The sequence below is a fragment of the Chelonoidis abingdonii genome, chromosome 4, assembly GCF_003597395.2.
Source record: "Chelonoidis abingdonii isolate Lonesome George chromosome 4, CheloAbing_2.0, whole genome shotgun sequence".
Taxonomy (NCBI): domain Eukaryota; kingdom Metazoa; phylum Chordata; order Testudines; family Testudinidae; genus Chelonoidis; species Chelonoidis abingdonii.
The window spans coordinates 85066954-85088731 of NC_133772.1; the positions used below are offsets into that span (position 1 = coordinate 85066954).

A 21778-nucleotide genomic window follows, 5' to 3' on the forward strand; every position below is an offset into this window, starting at 1 on the left:
CAGCTGCGCTGCCCCAGGAGCTCACAGCCCCGCCACCCAGAGCATTGCGCCAGCAGCTCAGTAAGCTGATGCTACATGGGAGGGGGAACAGCAGGGGAGGGGCTGGGGGCTAGACTCCCGGGCCAGGAGCTCAGGGGCTGGGCAGGAGGGTCCCGTAGGCCAGATGTGGCCTGCGGGCCGTAGTTTGCCCACCTCTGCCTTAGAATATGTGATAGCTACTTATGCTAAACTATCTATTCAACCTTGTACTTAGCTGTGACACTGAGTACCTTTCCCAGACCTGAAGAAGAGCTCTGTGTAGCTCAAAAGCTTGTTTCTCTCATCAACAGAAGTTGGTCCGATAAAAGATATTACCTCATCCACCTTGTCTCTCTCATATCCTGGGACCGACATGGCTACAACATACAGATACAACTGCATACAGATACCTCCCACTAGATTCTATTTGCATGGTTTCACCGGGTGTGCCTGCCCAAGCCAGCTCCATCTGCCCCCATAATCTTGATAATCTTAACATGGTGCCAGCCACTAGCACCCTGTCCACTAGACTGCTAATTTAGCTTCCGCATGCTAACACTCACACTAGCCCTCTGGTTGCAATACCCTGCATAATCCCTCATTCAGACTCCATCTGACGCAATCTTAGCAATTTCAAAATAAGTGTTACTGAGGATGACAACCCCAAAGAATTTGGGGTTTGGATGTTTACCAAAGTTCAGAGAATCCAACTGCCTTTGTGAGTTTCTGGGCTAACCCTCATAGCAGGATGCTCTGAGTGAAGTGATGCTGAATCTTTTGAACCAGAACTCACAAAAGATTTCTAGCTACAAAGCTCAGTGGTAACTGATTCTGACAAGCTTGGAATCTCACAGTTTAGCACTAGTAAGGACATTTAAGTATTTTACTGCAGATTGAACTAAACCAGCTCAGGGGTTTAGGAGCCTCTCTCTTTTTCTTCTGGCAGCCAACTAAGGCTATCTAATAAATATATGTATATATATACTTTGCCCCTTAAAGCACCTGTCATCAGAGGATCTGATGCACTTTGCAGATGTTAATTAGGCCTCACACTATGCCCAGGAAAGAGGGAAGTATTATTATCACCATTTTACAGATGGGAAAACGGAGACAGAAGTTTAGCAAATTTGTCCATTGTCAGACAGTGAATCAGTGGCAGAGGCAATGGAACACAGAAATCCTAGTTCACAATCTCACGTTCTAACTGCTGACCTCATACGCACTTGCCTTCCATTCCTGTTGGTGTTGGTAGCTGCCAGCAAGCATGTTTTTAATCTGTGGGCTATCACAGACCTAGCTGGGGCTGATAGGTGTGCTAGCCTCCCCTCATTCTGACGAAATAGGAGAAGCAATTAAGTTCCTTTATGGAGTAAGACAGATAAAACAAAAGAAGCTACCACCGAAAGGCTGGCAGATAAGCAGCCAAGCTTTTGAATGCTTCTCTAAATCAGACCTTTGAACTCTAGGTATTGGCTCATTACCAATTAATAGTGAGAATCCAGAGTCTGTATGAGCCAGTAGCTATGGCCCCAAGCATGTCTGAGCAGCACTAGTCTTGTGAAATTATGAGAACTGCCTAGTAGGACACAAGTTTCTTCAGTCACCTTCCTTTTAGTCTCCCCAAGGAGACACTCCTCACCCTTTTTTTTCCTTAAGTAACTATTGCAACTACTCTTAGTCCCAGAGCTTTGGTCACCAAAGTGGGCACCATGTTCACCATCCCTAGAACCAGCTCCATATACGTACCCATGACCCACCAGCCAAAGTATCTTTCTAAGTTCCTTCTCCATGATCCTGTCCAACTCCAGAGGCATCAGCAGAGAACTAATTCCTCAATACCATTCCCCACTGCCCATTTAGGAAACTGCTCTTTGGCTCCACTTCCTGATCCAATTTGGGTGTGAGGAAGGTGTGATCACATGATGAAGAATTTCAGATAGGTAGGGGAGGATTAACACTGCCCATAGACTGGCGAGAGGTGGTCAAGGTGTGTATGTGTGTGTCATAGATATGCAAATGTAGGAAGATCTTTCCACATCCCCACACTACTTTTCCATTTGGCCAATTTTGGAACAAAGCAAAACAGCTCTTTGGTCTACTGGTTCCTAGATTTCCAAAGAAATCCAGCAGAGACAGAAGGGAGAGCATTTGGAAATTTTCAGTGGAGCATACTGGAATTTTTGCTAAGGATAGAATCAGGAAGTGCAACATCACTGAAGTTTGTGAAGGTGCATGAATTTGTCCCAACATGTTCAGATAATCAGTTCAGCCTCAAGGTGCTAATCCAAACCAAAACTTCTGAACTTTGCCAGGTTCCACTTGCTCATTCCACTAGCCCACACAGTGATGATGCTGGACAGATGGGGAAACTACTGGCTTGTGAGTGGGGGAATAAATGAGGAAAAAGGCAGCAGCAGGTGCAAAAGGAAGAAAAAAAACAAGCCTAGTAAGAAGGGAATCGGTCACTGGGATGATTCTGCTTCCCACAAGTGATTTTTACAAATCAAATCTAAAGAGATAGTCTTAGAAATATAATCACATAGGAGTTTGAACCTAATGTGCTAACTTCAGGATCAGTTTCAGTCTCTTTAAATAGTCTCTCTAGGTTTAAAAAAATATGATGTGATAATTTAGGAGGCGATTTGGGATGCTTAACTCTCACCTCAGCATCCCAGAGATCTCTTTCGGAACAAAAACAATGAGGAGTCCTTGTGGCACCTTAAGACTAACAAATTTGTTAGTCTCTAAGGTGCCACAAGGACTCCTCATTGTGTTTGCTGATACAGACTAACAAAGCTATCATTCTGAAACCTTTCAGAACAAATTTCTCAACCATGCAGCTGAATTCTGCTATCATTGATTTAAGCAGAATTGTTGCCCATTCACACAGGCATATGTGAGCATTGTTTGGCCCAATAGCTGTCAGGGATTCTCTGTCTGTGCCTCGGGGAGACCTGACCTGGTTGGACTGACTGATTCAGCCTTTCTACTGGCCCCCATTATATAAAAAAAGCAGCAGCAGGAGGGTTTCACAGCAACTGAAAGAGATAAATAACTACAGGCTGGGAGGCTGCTACAAGATGCAGAAGGTTGTGACCTTTTCTGTGGCACTTCAGATAAATTATGCATATAAATCAGAAAGAAAATCATTCCCCTTTCAAGAGCAAGGAGCAAAGAACCAATAAATGAACCAACTACTGGCGTTTCTGTCACTGCAGCCCTGCAGTGTACTTCCAACATGAATGTCCTTTAAGATTAAAACCAGTTTGTGGTTCTCAATCCAGTACCTAATTATAGGGACATCAGCTTGAGGATGCATCATCAAAAGAGACAGTTTGGAGCAGTCATGCATGATCTGTCATAAGGATCACAAAACACACTTTTGTACAGTTTAAGACTTGCCTCTGGCCGAGAAGAATTTGAAAGGAAACCAGGTTATTCTTGCACATTTACATCTGAAAATCCCTGCTGGAGGCTGCCACATTCACTGATTTCCCACTCCCTTCTCGGATGAACCATTAAGGTACCACTAGGGGCAGCTAGGTGGGATCTGGGTTGCAGCTAGAATCATTTAGATGCCTAATATGTGGGTGCAGTCCAGCAATTAGACATCTAAATGACATCAACTGCAACCACAGTTATTTGCATCCACAAACAATGGTGGGCATGAAAAGGCAAGCCAAACCAAGCTGAGGCCTTGTTAAAAGTAAATCTGTCCTACAGTAATAAGAGAGAGGTTGAAATCAATGCATTTATACCCCCTTTACCCCTCAACTATCAAGTGTTCAGAAACTGGATCCAAATCTTAATGTTGTAGCTCAAATTCCTGTCTCAGATTGTAACTGGGCTTTTGCCTGAGGGAGCTCAATCAATCAGCTGAGCCCGAACAATGGGAAGGGTGGGTGTTTTATTAAGATTGGACTCAGAACCTAACCCATTCCCCATGGGGAGAACAGAACTTCTACTCCTTTCTGTCCTCTTTCTGTGGCAACATGACCTCTGTCTGCTTAACATGCCACAGAGTCTGCCTTCAGACCACATGGTAGCCTCCAAACTTCCAGCCAATCAGCCAATTGAGTAACAACTGTATGGACACTAACAACAGGGCCACAGCCAAATGAGGAAATTAAGAAGGCCAAACACAGTCAGCTAGCACACAGCTGTCCATCTAACTCTTCAGGCCCACCAGCCGTATTTGTGAAAACTAAATGTTAACTCTTACATTGCCAACTGGCTTTTGGGCTGTCTCAGCTCAGTCTTTCTGGCTGAGATAGTTCTTTCCCTAGCTTCATAGTGCCACCCCTGATTTTATCTGCACTGAGAGCACCACAGGCTGTGATCTCAAATACCCCAAGTAGTATTGGCCTGACAATAATAACAGTAGTAGTAGAAGCAGGAGAAATAGCTAGTTCTTATCTAGCACTTCTAATAAGTAGATCTCAGAGTGCCAGTATCATTTATTCCCATTTTATACATGTGGAAACTGAGGCATAGAGCAGAGAAGATACTCCCCTAAGGTCACCCAACAAGTCAGCAGCAGCACCAGGAATAGAACCCAGGTCTCCAGAATCCCAGTCCAATGCACTATCCACTAGGCCACACTACCTCCAAGGAATGCCAGAGTGCTGTAGGAAGTGGCATTGATGATTCAGTAGGTAGCACTCTTGCTTCCATGTCAGAAGTGAGTCAATGCCAAGCATGGTGTAAGGGCACAGTAGTCTTGAAAGTGACATCTCTTGGATGAGAGGTAGCAAGACAGATCCTGACCACATGCACCCACTTGAGCTTCCTGGGGATTTTTTTGCATGGGGCTGTGTGTTCAACCTGGTGACCCTAATCAAATCCCAGTCTGAACAAGTAATTACATTCTGCTGACCTAAATTCCCACCTCAATTTTTTTCTTGGATATTCTTCTTCACTTCCAGTTCTTCACTTTTGCATAATGTAGCTATGCATTATTAAAGAGATGCTGTGGTCTGCCTCAGATGAAGAGAAGCCTCTGTGGAGGTGAGGCCGGATAAGAACAGAAGGGGAGAGGGATGGATAGAAGCAAAAGAGGTGAATAAGTGGAGGGTACATAGTCTCAGAGGAGTAGGGGGACAGAAGCCAGAGGATAGGGGCTTGAATAAGGGGGAGGAGGGCTGGAGGCAAAGTGCAGTAGGAGTATAGAAGGAAGGTGGGTGGAGAATTGGGGGTGGATAAGAGCAGAAGGATGAGAGCTGGGCTGTGATGGATAGGAGTACGGTGGAAAGAGACAGGCTGGGGGCATAAGGGTCTATAACAACAATATCTGGCTTTAAGACTAAGCTTGATAAGTTTATGGAAGGGATGGTATGATAGGATAGTTTAATTTTGGCAACTGATCTTTGGCAGATAAGTCTGCCCAATGGTCCTGTGATGGGATGTTGGATGGGATGGATCTGAGTTACTACAGAGAATTCTTTCCTGAGTGCTGGCTGGTGAGTCTTGCCCACATGCTCAGGGTTTAGTTGATCGCCATATTTGGGGTCGAGAGGGAATTTCCTCCAGGGCAGATGGCAGAGCCCTGGAGGTTTTCGCCTTCCTCTGCAGCGTGGGGCATGGGTCACTTGCTGGTGGATTCTCTGCAGCTTGAGGTCTTCAAACCACAATTTGAAGACTTCAGTAACTCGGACATAGGTTAGGGGGTTGTTATAGAAGTGAATGGGTAGGGTTCTGTGGCCTGCTTTGTGCAGGAGGTCAGACTAGATGATCATATTGGTCTCTTCTGACCTATGAGTCTAGATTACATACCCCTTCAGAACCTGAAATTGAACTGAGGAGTCCTGAGTCCCTAAATGGTCTGCTCCCAGCCAATATCTGTGAAGCCTGCCAGCAAAGCATGTTTCTCTGCCACCCTCCACTAACTGGTCTATAGAAAAGATAACAGCCTACTATTGCTACTAGTTACTGCCCTTTACTGTGAATGCAAAGATCCAAACCCTGCTGATGACTCTGGTGGGTGGTCAGTATGGTTCCACATGATAGAATTTGTTTTTTCAGTTTGTTTGTTTAATAGGAAGTAACATTAAAACCCACATGAAAAGAATATTACGTCAAGCAGTCAAGCAAAGTTAAGCAGTCAAAAATTAGGAAATGCCAAAATTAAAGTTGCCTGCACAACCTTAATTTGGCCCCCTTGTGTGGGTGTGATTTGAGAGAGAAAGAACATATATGAAAATACAGACTTTATATAAACTTTGATTATTTTTAGTTTAAATGGGATTTATCATAAGAAGCTTTAAAGTCTTTCCCCATGAAGACTGAAATTTCCAAAGAGAAAAGCTGCATGACCTGTCACCCATTTTAAAAATAGGAAGGTTGCCAAATTATCATGTTTACCAGAAAAGTCAGAGACATCTGTCAGAAGATGTTCACATGTAATTTTAATGTTGCTGATGGATGTTGAGAGGCTGGCATTTTTGCTAGGGTCTTTGCAACCAGCTATTTTTACTGAATTTTGAGCCCTCATTTTTGGTAAATTGGTGCAAGATATCAGCGAAGGCTTCCTCCCCCAAAGGGACAGGGAAGAGAGAGAGAGAGGTTAACTTCCTCAAAAGGAGTCTTGCGCGTCTTTCATTTTGGATATTTTTGGGGGTGACAAACTCACCCCCACAGTGCTTGTAGTATGCAACAATAAATATTTTTAAAACTGCTGGCTTAAGCAGCACTTTTTCAAACTGATGCTGGCCTAAAAATTACCTAACCTCTGATCAAGGTATACTTCAGCCTGATTTGCCCAAAGACCTCAGGGGAAGATGCTGTAAGGTGGAGTGAACGACCATCGCAAACTATAAAAAAGAAGGTTAAAGCCATGGGCCTTTGTCCATCAGCTCAACAAGCCAGCTGAGGGAAGATTGACACTATTGGTATACAAAGCAGGCCACCTTTGGGGAAAGGAAGTAAAGACAACAAAAAACAGATAACACCAACTTTTGCCCAGTCTCCCAGCACCAAGCACTGTACCAGCTACATCATCGTCTGGTTCCCTGACTGCAACTCCAGCTCCTATTGCATGTTATCTTATGTATTTTATTTTTTTCCTTTTTCTGTTTTTGTCTTATTTTATTAATTGGAAGATGTCCCAGCCTTTTAGCAGCATTTTAGAAGACAAAAGCATGGCGCTGTGTGTGCATGTGAGTGCCTAGAAAGTTCACATGGAGAAGGAACTGGAAAGAAAGTTTAAACAACCCTGAACTCAGTCTCTTGAAAGCTACTGATTGAATGCATGTTCCATGTTCTGTGTAGAGAACTAAAACACTTTAAAACTGTTAGCTGTAAATTGGCAAATAAGAGTTGTCAAATTTCGTCTTTTGCACTGCCTTGGATGAAGTTCTTTAATTGGAACTTATAACCAGACAGCCACCTCCTGAGATGGCTTTTTATGATTTATAAGATTATCTGTTGTATAAAATAAATCTGATGATTTGACTCCCATCCAATATTGGTGTTAACTTGTTGATTTGGAAATTGTATTTCTTAATTCAGTGTTAATAGAAGTTTCCTTTTAGCGATATGCTTTCTTGCTTTTATTTTTGTTTATTAACACTAATAAAATTTATATAATGGATACTGAATCTTCTCTCTTTCAATAGGCAACATGGACCAGAACCATTGAAAATCTGGGTGTATGTCAGCCGGTCATCAGCTCCTTCCTAAATTAACCTTTGGTTCTCACAGTTATGACACTGCTTTTAATTACATGAGCACATACCATTTTCCCACAAGACCTCTGCCTCATTCGGTGCACAGGATGGACCTGCTGTGGGGATCAATCAAGACTGTTTAGTGACAGAGGCTTTTGTCTATAGGACCTCTGCTTCATCTGTTGCAAAAGTTGGAAAATGTATAGTGAATCAGGTAGGGGATTGCAGGAAGAGAAAGAGCATTCTCACGGTTAAGGCAATTGACTGGAGAACAGAAGTCTATCTCTGCCACAGAGATCCTGTGTGGCACTGGGCAAGTCAGTTAAACCAAACTTTACACAGATGGGCACTCATTGTGTGTCTCTCATTTTCTGGGTACCTGACTTGGACCCTGGGTCTGATTTGCAGAAGTGCTGAGTACTCACAGCCGTAACTGAAGCTGTGCTTTGAATGTATGAAGCGCTCTCTAATGCTAAGCACTCTGGAAAAATCAAGTCCTGGGTGTCTCAAAGTGGGCATCCAAAATTAGGGGAAGCTTTTTTACCTTAATCTCTCTGTGCCTCAGCTCCCCACCTGTAAAATGGAGATAAAGGTGTTGTGAACATAAATTAATTAATATCCGTGAAGCACTCAGATACTACATGTTGTGTACCATAGAAAAGTCCGTAAGAAATTAGTAAGTCAGTCTTCAGTGCAGGGTCCGATGGTGTGTGGTAAATAAGACCTGGGGTCACATACAGAATGCAGAGGATAAAAAGAAATATTGAATAACTACCCATTCACTGAATGAGACTTGGGTCCTGTGGTAAAAAACAGGCTTTAACTGCATGATCACATACTATCATGAAGCATATGCACAAGGGAGCTGAATTAAGGTTGCATGGGCAGTTTAAGATTGCTTTAAAAATATGTACATTTTACATGCTACTTAAATATAGCCTTCTAGTTCCTGTTGAATGGCCAGGTACCCCTGCCCTACAGCACTATTTCAGGTCCCGTCTCTTTACCACAGATATATAAGTTATAGGTAAGAAATACAGACAATACCTCCTTGCGATTAACCTGCTATATTGGATCTCACTACCATCCTGATTGCATGCTTTGGAAAGCTTAAGAACATCAAAGGACTTTTGCAATATCACAAGGAAGATTAAAGCCAGAGATCAGAGGTTTGGTTATGGCTGTGCTGGCCCCAGTTCTCACATGAGCATTGTCGTGGGTCTTGAAGCAGTAAACATAAGTAGAAAATAGCTATGCCAACCTCTGCTAGAGTAGTGGAGAAGTGATTACAGTTCTTGTGCATAAGATGGTATGCATTGCCCTTGTACTCCTTGCCCAGCTCCTCCATAATCTTATCCACATCCTCTTCTGTGAAGTCAGTGGTGCCCAAGGCAACGGACTCTCTAGTTTCAAAACAAAACAGGAAACATGGGAAGACAGTGAAAAAGACTGAATGAACACAGGCTAAAGAGAGAGAAAACAAGACACTGGCAAATCATTTAGGCTTTAAATTTGGCAGGATTGGTTTACATGTGCATAGTGCTGGTGAAAAGTTCCTACATGACAACACTGCAGGCTAATGTCCTTTATTTATCCGCAAAAACAGGTACAGTGCAAGCAGTGGCACTGAAACCTTCCCTACACACTACCCTGCAAAACTGCCTTAACTCTGAGCTGCAGAGACCACTTCTCTATCCATTAAGTCCTGGGTCCATCAGCTGAGACTGCCAAGAAGTGTGCCAGTTATGGTGGTGGTTTCTGTGATGTGGACTTCTGACAGTAGGAACTGGATTTAAAGTTCTCCGCCCCCACCAAGCTCATTTGATATAGGCCATGGATCTCAGGGGGTAAAATCCTCCAGTCAGCCACTTTCTTCTGAGCCAAATTTGAATCAGTGATCTAGGGAAGACAGGATCCATCTTCCATTAACTGAGCCACAGTCCCAGAATCTGATCACCTTGAATATTTTATAACAGGGCATCTAAAATCCTCCCACTTCTGCTCTAGAAAGTAATGTATTCCCACTCTGTCAATAGGGAACAGACAAAAGAGAAAACTTCCAATAGCTCCTGGTTTTTTGGAAAGCATAAAAAGCAACGTGTGATGTTCTTGTGCTCCTTCTACTGGCTCTGCAGCAGCTACCAAGGTACTAGTCTCAGAATTTTGCTGTATGGCAAAACTAGAGCACAAAAAGAAAACAACCAAATTACAAACAAACAAAACAAAAACTGTGTTCACGTCAAACTGCACTTGAAAACAGAGGAGGAAAACGTTCTGAGCACTCTCTCAGATATACTGCCCCATATCCTTGTGCACAACTTTCACCCACATCAAGAGTCCTGTTGGACTGCCTTTGAGTCAGGAGCAGGTGGAAACATGGTGGGGGTAGGAGCAGGTAATGGGACTTTGAGTCAAAATGGCAAGACAGGGACTGATTTGTTGACCCTAAATAGGCTCACTGATAACTGCAAGATGAAGGGTGTGTGGAGAAGGGCCCTTACTTGAACTTAAAGGTCTCGCCAAGCTCTACCGCACTGCCAGGTGTGATCTCGAAAATCCCACTGAAAGGATAAGGATGCCCTCCATAGGCAAACTCTGACAAGGAAAGAAAGAGACTGTGAGTAATCAAATGAAGGCTGTATCGGGGAAAGTCCACAGCAGCTGTCTGCATGGCTTAATGTCAGCAATGGTGTTAGGGCCATTGCTAGAGTCAGTTTCAGTCAGGCACTAAAATCCATCCTCCTAGTCCAGTTACATATCAGCCCCAGGATACCCTCACAACCCCAATTCCCAATCATGTGCCATCTCTGCTAATGCTATTAGTTGGCCATAGTCCTAAACAATCCCTGTGTGGGGCTCTCTGAGCCTGCCTGAATGGACTTGGTCAGCAAGCCAAGGTGGCAGCAAAGCTTATTACTAAGGTGAAGAAATCCAAGTTTGCACCTGATTTTTAGAAAACTGAGCTAATTGCAGCTGCACTCATCTTTATGCAGGTCAGACATATGGAAACTACAGGACCCATCATGTCATGCTCCATCTCGAGTCAACTGCAAAAGCTTCTTGGTTCAAGGTGGACCATTGCATACTGGAACATTAATCTGTCATGTGGCAATGGTAAAGGAAAAAAAAAGTCACAGAAAGACAGACACTCTCTTCTAACACTGAACAAGGAGCTTTATTCATATGAGGAAAAACAAAATTACCCCTAAAGCTATTCTGTCTCTCTCTCTCTCTCTCTCTCTGCTTCACTGAAGAGCTCCAGTCTAGAACCTTCCTTCCAACCAGCCAAAGGTGCTGCCTCTTTCTTCTGTACTGAGTACTTTCATCAGTTTCAGTCATGTAGGATCTCAGGCTACAGCTACATCCAGTGACAACAGTTGGTGTTGTTCAACATTCTTCCTCATGTGGTTTTATCAGGATTGGGTCTCCTGGTTTAAGACTGGATAAGTTTTGGGCTGCATTCTAACAATTAGACAAGAAAGCCTCTTAGATTTGGCACCTCTCAGCCACCGCAAAGGATTTCTGTGGTACATATTCTACAATAGGTTTAATTCTCAAACAATGCATGAGAAAACTCTAGCATGTAAGGGGCACCTTTCCTAGATCTTTGCTGTTTATTTAAAGTCTCAGTGGTTTGTGGTCCATCTCGAACATGAAACTGCCAAGGCCCTATATGTACCATTTGATCTTCTCACATGCCCATATGCTTGCCAAATGTTCTCTCTCCGTTTTGGTTTTAGGATCTGAAAGCCATTTGGAACAATATGCTAAAGGCTCCTATTAGCACCCCACAGTAGCAGCTGAAATCTGTGGAGTCTGTAAACTTGGAAACATCATACCATATCAGTACCTGAGATGTGGTCAATAGATTCTTTAGATCCTCAAAAGCTTGTTTTTATGCTTGGTTCCAGATTCACTTAGAGAGTTGTTTTAAGGAGTTCATAAAGAGCTTGGCTTTCTGAGGGTGGGTTAGATCTGAATTTTCTCCAGTTTGTTTTCCAAAATTTTCTCAGACCAAGAAACCACATCACTTTTGGTATATTTTAGGTGGCAACATTTCAATTATAGCTTTAGATTTTTCTGGATCTGCCCTCCCCTCTCTTCTAGCAATCAGAACTGTTGCTGGGTTTGTTGTAACATTGCCATCAGAACTTGTTGCAATACTGTATTATGCTATGTTCTTTTTCTGATTTCCTAGGATTTCTAGTATCATCCAGAAAAGCTTCCACTCTCTTCAGGCCTTGCAGTATCCCACTCCTTTTCCATGGAAGATTTCTGGGTGCTTGTGACCTTGACTGGGAAGCAGCAAAGAGCAATTCCTTCTGAATAGTTTTGCAGAAAAGTTGGAACTGTTGGGGTGGAGAAGAACTTGTCTGAAACCTAGTGAAGAAAGCATTGTTGCACCCATTAACTTGGGGGTAGTATCTTCTGGGGTGAGACAAATATCCCTTTCCCTCCTTACTGTTCCATTGAGCCTCTTCAGATCTGTGCTAATAGTTTTCCCCCTTGCCTCATGACACTACTGGGGCACATCACTCCGGTGGTTCATTACTGCTCTTTATTGTGCCATTCCTCTCCTTCCTATCCAGTTCTTCATTCACTTTCAGGAGCAGTGGAATGGGCACTCTCCAGGTGGTACTGCGCACATAGGGTACATCCCCTCTTCCAGTAGGATCTGGAATGGTTCTGTTTTAAGCAGGCTCTCTGTTGAATACCATGCCAATGTTCAGTTTTAAGAGGGCCATCTTAATGATTGTGGTTTGGTCTAGTTTACTTGCAGTAGTCTCATTAAAACCACATGCTCCTTGTCTCTGTAGGTAAATTTGAATTGACTGAGAATGGATCTGTTCCCCAAGGCTTTTGAACACTGTCCTGGGCTACTCCAAGTTAGGACTAAGGAGTATCTTCTTAAGTCTCTTTACAAGATAGTCACCTTTACCCCTGAAATCAATTTTAAATTTAACAAATGTTGCAAATCTTGAGATTAGATCTAAATCTATTCATAAATGCTGCCTTTGGACACAGACCCTAAGAGACATGAATTATTCACTCTTGCTTGTACTCCTTCCTTCCTTTGTTTTGATAGCTGCTCTGCTAATATCCCTGTTTCTTGCACTACCTGTATGTACCTCCATCAGTGGCTCCTAGGCACTACAATAAAATAAATAATAATAAATAATAATAATAATAATAATCTGTCCTGTGCTTTCCTGGAACACACCTGCCACAGTTCTGTCCAGGAACTCAGCATTCTTAAGAGCCATTGTTATGAGGCTTCTTTCCCGCTCTCCCCCATGGGACTTTTTTCACTGCTACTTCTTGCACATTGCTCTGACTGTTACCTTGCTGGGTGACTTGCATTTTCACTAGTTCAGATGGCCATATCTGTAGAACTACCTTGTTCCAGAGGACCTCAGACCTGACTTTTTTGAAAGCTCCTTGTTTAAAATCCCATATACTAGATATTCTCTTACATGCTCTCCCTGACAGATACCAAAGTCATGATGCTCTGCTTGTTCATAAAAGACCTTTAGAAATGCCATAAAAGCATAGTCGTTCATATGGTACTTTCCTTTTTGGAATTAAATTACCACCCTTTTAAAAGGCAATGTAATAGTTATTCTTATTGATTCCTCATTGAAGGCAAGTCATTTCTAAACATTTTTAGCCTCATTTCCCACTGCATAAAATAATGAGCTGACTTGTATTTTACCACAAACTGTGTGGTAAGCTTCAATATCTAGTAAAGTACTCCTTCCCCTTAGGCCATTCCAGGGGCTTATGAAACAAAGTCTTGGGCAGGGTTGAATTTTGACATTTTATTTTCTCACTGATACAAAATGACTGAATTTCTGAGACCATGGCATTAGACAGTGAGAACGCCACTTTTCTGGGATTCTAACAGTGAACTAGGAAATGTATTAAAATAAGGGAAACTGTATTATCCTTAAAGCTACTCTCTTTTTGTCTCTCACTTTGCTTCACTGTGCCTATAATGTTCCCCAGCCCCTTCTTGCCTGACATCCTGCTACAGCTTTGAAGAAACAGTACTCTAGCTTTGCAGACAGCACATCTATATTGAAAAGGAGATTATTTGCAAGGTTCATGATAGAAATGCATGAGTTGCATACCATACTTTGGACACCCCGGTTTAAAAATAATTGGCTGAATTTCTACTCCTCAGAGCCCCCTCACCCCAAAAGGCACAAACCCGGGCACCACTTTTTTATAAAAGATCATAAGATCAGTAGGATTGTCCCCCCAGACTCAGATGTAACTAAAAAGAATGCTTCATACCTCTGCCGTAGATCTCGATGCCGGAGTGGAAGACCCCAATCCCCAAGGTAGAGGTGTATTCATTTATCCAGTACTACAGTAGGAAGAAAGGTAGATTTGGAAGCATTAGTGGAGCATAAACTAAACACAAAACCTTGGTCTATTACATATCCTGGTGTTAGGGTCGGCTCTGGCTTTTTTGCCTCCCCGAGCAAAAAAACCCAAAACCTGCAGCGTGGGTGGAGCAGCAAAGTAGGGAAAAAAACAAACAAAAAAAACCTGTGGCAAGGCTGGAGCGGCAAAGCAGGAAAAAAAAAAAAAAACCTGCAGGGCGGCCACAGCCAGGGTGCATGAGGACTCCCTGTGCTGCAGACATGCCCCAGCTAGTAGGTGGGAGAGGGCAGGGGAGGGAGCGGGGGGAGAGAGAGAAGGGGGACAGCCAGGGCTTCAGCAGGGCGCTCAACATGTGGCCCCGACCGCCACACTGCCTGACGGGCAGGCTCCACGCCGCTCCAGTCGGCAGGGAGGGAAGGACGTGGGCTGCTGGGCTTGCTGCAGACCTGGCACCAACTGGGGCAGACGGAGCACGCAGCCTGCTCCCAGCAGGGTGCTCCCTTCCTCTGCGCCGCCGCCCCCTACAGGGCAACCAGATCAGCGAAACAAACAAAAAAAAAAACGGATTGGGCAGAATGCCGCCCCATAGAATCTGCCACCCCAAGCGCAAGCTTGTTTGGCTGGTGCCTGGAGCCGGCCCTGCCTGCTGTCTTTTCCTCAAGGCTATTTCTCTGGAGCCTGGCAAGGACCAAACAAACAAACAAACTCTCCAACCCCTTTGGATGTGGGAGCTGTGCTTGCCCAACTGACGAGGTGATGTCCAAACAAACTGTTCATCTGGACTTCATAGTCTGTGACTTTCCCCTGCGTTTAGATGTAAATATACCCCTCTGTACCATGAAGCCACCAAGAACAGCTGCTGCAGTAGGGGATGTGGAGTGGAGGAAGGCATATTTATCTGTCTCTGCATTTTAACAACATTAGTTAACACAGAGTTAAGTTTGTTAACAATTTTTAAACCACCCATCCATCTGAGGATTTCAAAGCACTTTACAAACACCAATTTATTTAAGCTCACAACACCCATGTGAGTTAGGTAAATACTCTCCCCATTTCAGATTTTTTGTATTAAGGCATTTTGTGTGTGTTTACTTAGGTAGCAAGCTTTTTGGAGCAGGGAACAGCTCTTCTCACATGTCTATAAAACACCATTCCCCACTATCTGTGCTACATAGGTAATAATTTTGCAGAACAGATGAGGAAACAAAAACACAGTGAGATGGCAAACTGTGGCCAGTGTAAGCTGCGATCAGCCGAACCTGCCGATGTGGCAGGTAAACAAACTAGCCTGGCCTGCCAGGGTGCTTACCCTTGCGAGCCGCGTGCCAGAGGTTGCCGACCCCTGATGTGACTATATTGAAAATTATTTCCTTACGGTCTTGGAGTAACAGTGAGTCATCAGGGAATCATATATTTAGGTGATAGGCCATTCGGGTGAGAGGCAGTTGTCACCCCTGCCTGGTAAGTCAATTACATAATGTATTGCTCAGTTATCCACCATTACAACAACCAGTGCTTAATTTGTAATGAAAGAGGTGCCAGGGCTCAAGCAATTTTTTTACATTCATAACTGATACAGCAAGCCTAGAGGTGCCAGGCCAGCTCAGTCCTGGCAAGTCTTAGCACAAATCAAGCACTGATAACTACCCAGAAAAGTCAATGGAGAATCATCAAAGATAAACCACTTGGGAATGAAAAGGAAAAATATGACAGCAAGGGGATGGCATTGCCTGAGAATAAAGACAAAAGACTGATTTAGCATATAACAGAGTGGAGAAAGACTCTCTGGATCCATTCACTGAGGCGGCACCTTGAATGAGCAGGGGTTGCTCCATGAAAGGTCCTAGCTCCTTGGGCCAGTAAATGCTGCGAAAGGCTGAACTTTGGAGTGAGAATGTACTTCATTAGCCAGGAAAGATAATTTAGTAATCATAGGCCCTAGTTTGTGTTTTATGATTTGTTTTGTATGTAACCACTTGTTTCTATTTGAATCTCTGTTCTTTTTTTAAAATAAATTTCCTTTTGTTTTATAATTGAACTCAAGTGCTTGGTATAAAGCAGGAGTGCTGGTCTAAGGTAAGACTGAGTCACTCTGTTCCTTTGGGGATGGAGGATCTGGGATTTCTGTGGATCCAGTGATCAGGAGCTGGATACCACAAGTGGACACTGTGAAGGGATTCAGAGGCTGGGGTACCTCTATTGTCACCAGCAGGGTTGGTATAGCCCAGAGAAGAGTGCTTGAGTGGCTGAAAGGCTGGTTGTTTAGGGAACTAATACTGGAGGAAGGTGACATTGAGGTGACTAACAGCCCTGAGTGTCCAGAGAAGCATCACAGTAACCTCACCCCAGGTCAAGGAATAATGTTCATTGGTCTCTGACTAGCACATTGCTGTCTCATACTTTTATTACATGGTGTCTGCAAAATTGGGAAATAAATCCCAAGCGAATGGATTTAGGCAGTTCTGTCTCAGTCTCATCTGGAACTAAGACACACAGAAAAACCTGAAAATGAACAACTGAGGCAGTGGAGAAAGCTAACCAAACTGTAAAATTAGGCTCTGGATCCAGATTCAGATTCCAAAAACTGTCCAAACTCAGGGATTTTTTGGGTTCCAGAGGCTGGGTTTGAGACCAGCTGTAGCCAAAAACCTTGTAGTGTGGTTTGGTTTGGTAAGATAAATTTGGGGAGAAAGTTCAAACTGGTTCTTATTCTGATCCTATCCTTGTACCCATTTCTAGTCTTGCAGATACAGAAGTGAAGTGGAAATCTGAACAAGACACGATTTGAACTACGTTAGGCATCTCAGAAAAGTACAAGACTGAGAAACACCAACATTTTGATCGCTGCAGACAAGACTGGTCTGGAGAAGTAGAGGAGAATGCGAGTACAGATTACCTCATTTTGCAAGGTGTTGGGAAATGCGAGCACCCATAGACTCCTATCGAAGATAAAGGTCCCAAGAGTAATTGCCCATTAACACCATTGCTCACATCTGCCAGCAATTCAATTTTCCATCACTGACTTTAACCCCGCTTTTTTACCTCAGACCACTATTCCCATCTGGCATCGAATGTTCAACAATGAGTCACAGAAATATTTCCTCTCCTCCTATGCTGGATAGTCTGGCTAGCTAACCTTTAGGGCAGGGATCAGAAACCTTCGCCATGCGGCCCATCAGGGTAATATGCTAACAGGCCACAAGACATTTTGTTTACATTGACCGTCCACAGGCACGCTCCCCCGCAGCTCCCAGTGGCTGCAGTCCACCATTCCCGGCCAATGGGAGCTGCGAGAAGCAGCAGCCAGCACGTCTCTGTGGCCTGTGGCTTCCCACAGTTCCCATGGCCGGGAACAGCGAACCTTGGCCACTGGGAGCTGCAGGGGGCTGTGCCTGCAGGTGGTCAACATAAACAAAATGTCTCCCGGCCCACCAGCAGATTATCCTGATGGGCCACGTGCTGAAGGTTGCTGACCCCTGCTTTAGGGTATGTCTATACTGCAATATAAACCAAGGGTTCAAACTCAGGCTGAAGTCTAATCCCCCTTCTGTCTACATGGAAATTGTGCTAACCCAGGGCTCGGTCCCAGGTTGCCCTGGGGGTGGAGGGTGCAAACCTGAATCAAAATGGGACCTGGGGTTCAAGCTCTATTGCTTTACAGTGTAGATGCAGCACCAGTAGACTCATGCTCTGGGGATCTGCCAAAAAAAATCCCACAATCCCAGGGCTGAATTTCTTTGTCCTCTGGAAAGTCATGTTTGGTGGACAGTCAAATTCTCCCACACTGCATCACAAATAAATGGTTAGAGCAGCCACATTTGGGAACGGTGCTAGGAAGTCTGAGTTATGGGTGGGTGGACTCAGGCCCGTAGAGTGCAGTGTAGACACTGGAGCCCCAAGCTGGGACCAGGGTTCAGACCCAGGGTTCAACAGTTCCTAACCTGAGGTTACAAATGAATGTAGATGCTCAAGGCCTAGGATAACAAGCCCGGGGACTGCTAATTCAAGTTTACTAACCCTGGTCTTACATTGCAACGTAGACAAACCCTTAGAGGCTGCAGTCCACACTGCGGACACACATTGTGACTACACTTCACATATTTGTTCCTCTAAGTGGTCCATATACTAAACCCTATTCCCATCCAATACCCCACCATAGCTTGGACACCCCACTTTTACCACATTCATCCTCCCATTATTGGTCAGCAACCCTACTCAGCCCTTCCCCAGATCCATCTGAACATGTAGGCCACAAGCCTGTTGCATGATATAAATGAGACCCTTTGCTTGATATAGGTTGGAAGAGGAGTGCATATTAGTGTAAACCCACTGAAGTCAAGATGAAGTCAATGAAGTGGAGGATCCATCTGGCCCTATATCGCACTAAAGAGACAATACAAATGTAATTCAACAAGGTAGCCTTAACTTTCTTTCATGAGGCAAGGGGAGAATAAGTAAGGGCAAAGGGGAGCAGAGCTAAGGCTGAGATCTGGATGTTGGAGGGGAGTAGGGAGCATGCAGAGGTACGAGGGGCCTGGCCAGACCACCTTGCACTCCAGTGATCTTCAGCCTCTGGAGTCTTCCTGCTAAGTGTCACAAACTTCTGAAATGGATTCCACCTGTGCAACTGTTTGTGGTTTGTTTTAGAGCCATTTTTACTGGGAGCCAAATCACACAAAGCCAAATGCTGAGCCTTCCTCCTTTGCAGGCATAGATAGTCTAATACAATTCCACAGTGCATTGGCAGCACAAAGAGGGGTCAGGCTGAGAAGAATGGGGGAGTCAGTGGCATAATAAGGGCAAACTGAGAAAGGACCTATCAATATGTGACACAAAGGTTTAACCTCTCCCCCATAGGGACCACACAAGGGTCCCCAGCTGCTATCACCGTTCATCAGCTTCACAGATGTTCCACAAAAGGTATCAGGTTGGCAGGGAGATTTTCTCCCCACACCAGACCCTCTTAGATCCTCCATGCAAAGTTCACTTGCTTAGGCTTTGTGCAGGGATGGGAGGACATTTAATGCACGCTGTGGTATACACAGGGAGAAGTGTGTATATACACACTTGCATGTCTGAATGCATGTATGTAGTCACAAACACACCACAAGCATAGGGAAATCCATTAATGACATAAAGACGAAAACCAGAAGCCATTATTAGAGGCAGCACCAGTTTGATTTAGCAGACCAGTCAAGGGAGTGCTAAAGTAATGTCTTGACATTCTGTTCTTAGGCTGTATTGATCCAGATGTGAAATGTGATAGCATGAAAGAGGAAGACAGAGGGGAAACCAGGGAATATCACTTCAGGAATTCACTGAGTGAAATCCTGGCCCCATTGACATTAATGGCAAAACTCCCACTGATTTCAGCAGAGCCACGATTTCACCCAGTGTGTTTTTCCAACATAGGTTAATGGATTCCAGAACTTTTGCTTAGATCTATGAAGGAGGAAACAGAGAGAGAAAAGCAAAGAAAATATTTTAGTTCCTTGATATAAATGGAATGCTTCCGAAGAAGAGGCAAGATTACCCTGATTATAAGTAGGCATGACACATGCTACCCCACAAACTTCTGCCAAAACACCTCAGCCCTGATGTGCTTCATCCACTAATTGTCCAGTCCTGGGCTTGCACGTAGTTCTGTCAATATGCCTCAATCCTACCATTATTTCTATTCCACTCCTGAAGCCCTAGGAGCAGAAATGTATCATCATGTGAAATGACATCAAATTACATAGCAGGTCTGATGTTAGCAAGTTCCCTCTAGTCACTGGATGAGATCCAAGGCTTATTTCATCTGTGACTTGTGTCATTTTATACTCAGATTTCCAATGGTACAAAGCTTGTGAATTAACCATGTATAAAACCTTCCTTTTCCTAATGGTTTGGAAAACAGGAACAGATTGTAAGACACTATTAATAGCTGCTGTCAAAAAAGGATATTTCAGGAGGGAGTAGACAACTGAGATCTCCTTTTCGTATTTTTAGCTGGGAAAAAATTACTTATGTTTTCACAATGCAACAGTTACATGTGATTTTGCCTGGGTGGAGGATAGCTTCCAACATTAGGTCTTCAGCATGGTTCCCAGTGTGTACTCTACAGTGCCTTTGCTTCATAGCATAGACATGTCAGCCCTCAGTGGAGCATTCCAACTGGGGATTATTTAATCTCCTGAAATCCCATAAGTGAATTATACTTTTTTAAATCTGTTACAATGACTTTCATTGGATCAGAACATCAAACCACAACAAAGAAATAAATATGCGGGTCCTTATTTACAAATTATATCTACAGCTGCGTTCTTGAGTGCAGCTTCCAAAACAACTGCAGTCAATAACAGCCACCAGCAAACAGGTCTTCAGAACTCTGCTACACAGAATGCACCACACAAACAGGCACCACCTCTGCTCTTAGAACTTCATACGCTACAGGAATTCACCAAAATGGTCTCTCACACGAGAACAGAAACACCTGTCCTACTACACTAGAAGCCATGGGGAGTTCCAGTGTTAAGTCAGGTGACAAGTCAGGAAAGTTCATTGTTCCATATCAAGACCCCATTTTCAGGATCTCTACTATTATATGATTTCTTTCTCTGTAAACAAAAGGTGAACGCATGAAATCTGGTTGCCAGTGGCAAGAAACATTATTTCTCTACTGCTGTCCTTGGGAACCACACTTTTAGTGACTCAGATTCCTTAATTGCCTCTTATGAGGGAATTTGTCTCAGGCTTTTGACATTCCTCATTTTACTATTCCTATATACTTGAGAACTCACTGTTGGATGATTCTATGTCAAAATAAAGGGCTTATTACCATGGCATATAAACACTGTACATGGATTAAAAAACAGCAAGGCTGCCTGGGGGCAGCAAGAAATCTACTATGTTTTGAATGTTGTGATGTGAATATTTTATTGGGCTGAAAAAAGGTCTCAAAGAGACATTAAACACTTCACCCAAAGGGGACATTTGTGTGTTTTAATATCAAAATGACTGATTCCGTTGATTCAGAAATTTTCAGAATACATTCTAAATGTGAAGGAAACTTGACCCTAAAAATGTGAAAGCATGAGTTTTCGGTTTGTTTTAACTTACAAGGGGGTAGGTTCAAAAATCAGCCTCATAATGAGATAGAGTTTGCACCCTTATCTGTGACGAGCTGACCATTCACAATAAGAATTTTGTTCTACCAGTTTAGGAGATGCACATTAGCATAGCACCTCTCCTGTGGATCACCTCAGGTGTGCAAGTAGAGCAGTTCTCCAGTCTTTGCCTCAGGCCACATGTGCCATTAGCCTACCATTCAGAATGTAGTTAAGCTAGCTACACTCTGTGACTCCATGGGATACTCTGGCTGAATGGGTTTCCCCTGCTTCTTGCTGGATCACACAGAGGATAAGGGCATGCTATTACTGACAGCTAAAGGAGCTACTCTTTAACTCAGAAGTTTTGGGTTCTGAAGGTCTTTGTTTCTATGCTTACTGATGAACCATCTTGGGTTATTACATATGCAACACCTACCATTGTGGTAACTGCAGGATATTATTTGGGCATTATGAGAAGCAATAAGCCAGCCTTTCAGCCCTATCTTCTTCGTCAGTCAGAACCAGGGCATAATGGCCAGGCCTACTGGTTAGCACAGGGCAGGGGGCCAAGTCCCCACACCAGCTGGGGTTCAGAACTAGGAGGTCAGTAACCAA

The 21778-nt window shown here is 43.7% G+C and overlaps 1 protein-coding gene across 1 annotated transcript in view; it reads right to left on the reverse strand.

Moving 5' to 3' along the window:
- LOC116824877 (deubiquitinase DESI2-like) overlaps positions 1 to 21778 on the reverse strand; it is an 88476-nt gene that overhangs the window by 24082 nt on the left and 42616 nt on the right. Inside the window, exons 2-4 of the mRNA XM_032780491.2 lie at positions 13980 to 14052; positions 10184 to 10277; positions 8944 to 9085 (exon numbers count right to left, since the gene is read on the reverse strand). Coding sequence (XP_032636382.1) covers positions 8944 to 9085; positions 10184 to 10277; positions 13980 to 14052 — 309 coding nt within the window. The remainder of the gene's footprint in view (positions 1 to 8943; positions 9086 to 10183; positions 10278 to 13979; positions 14053 to 21778) is intronic.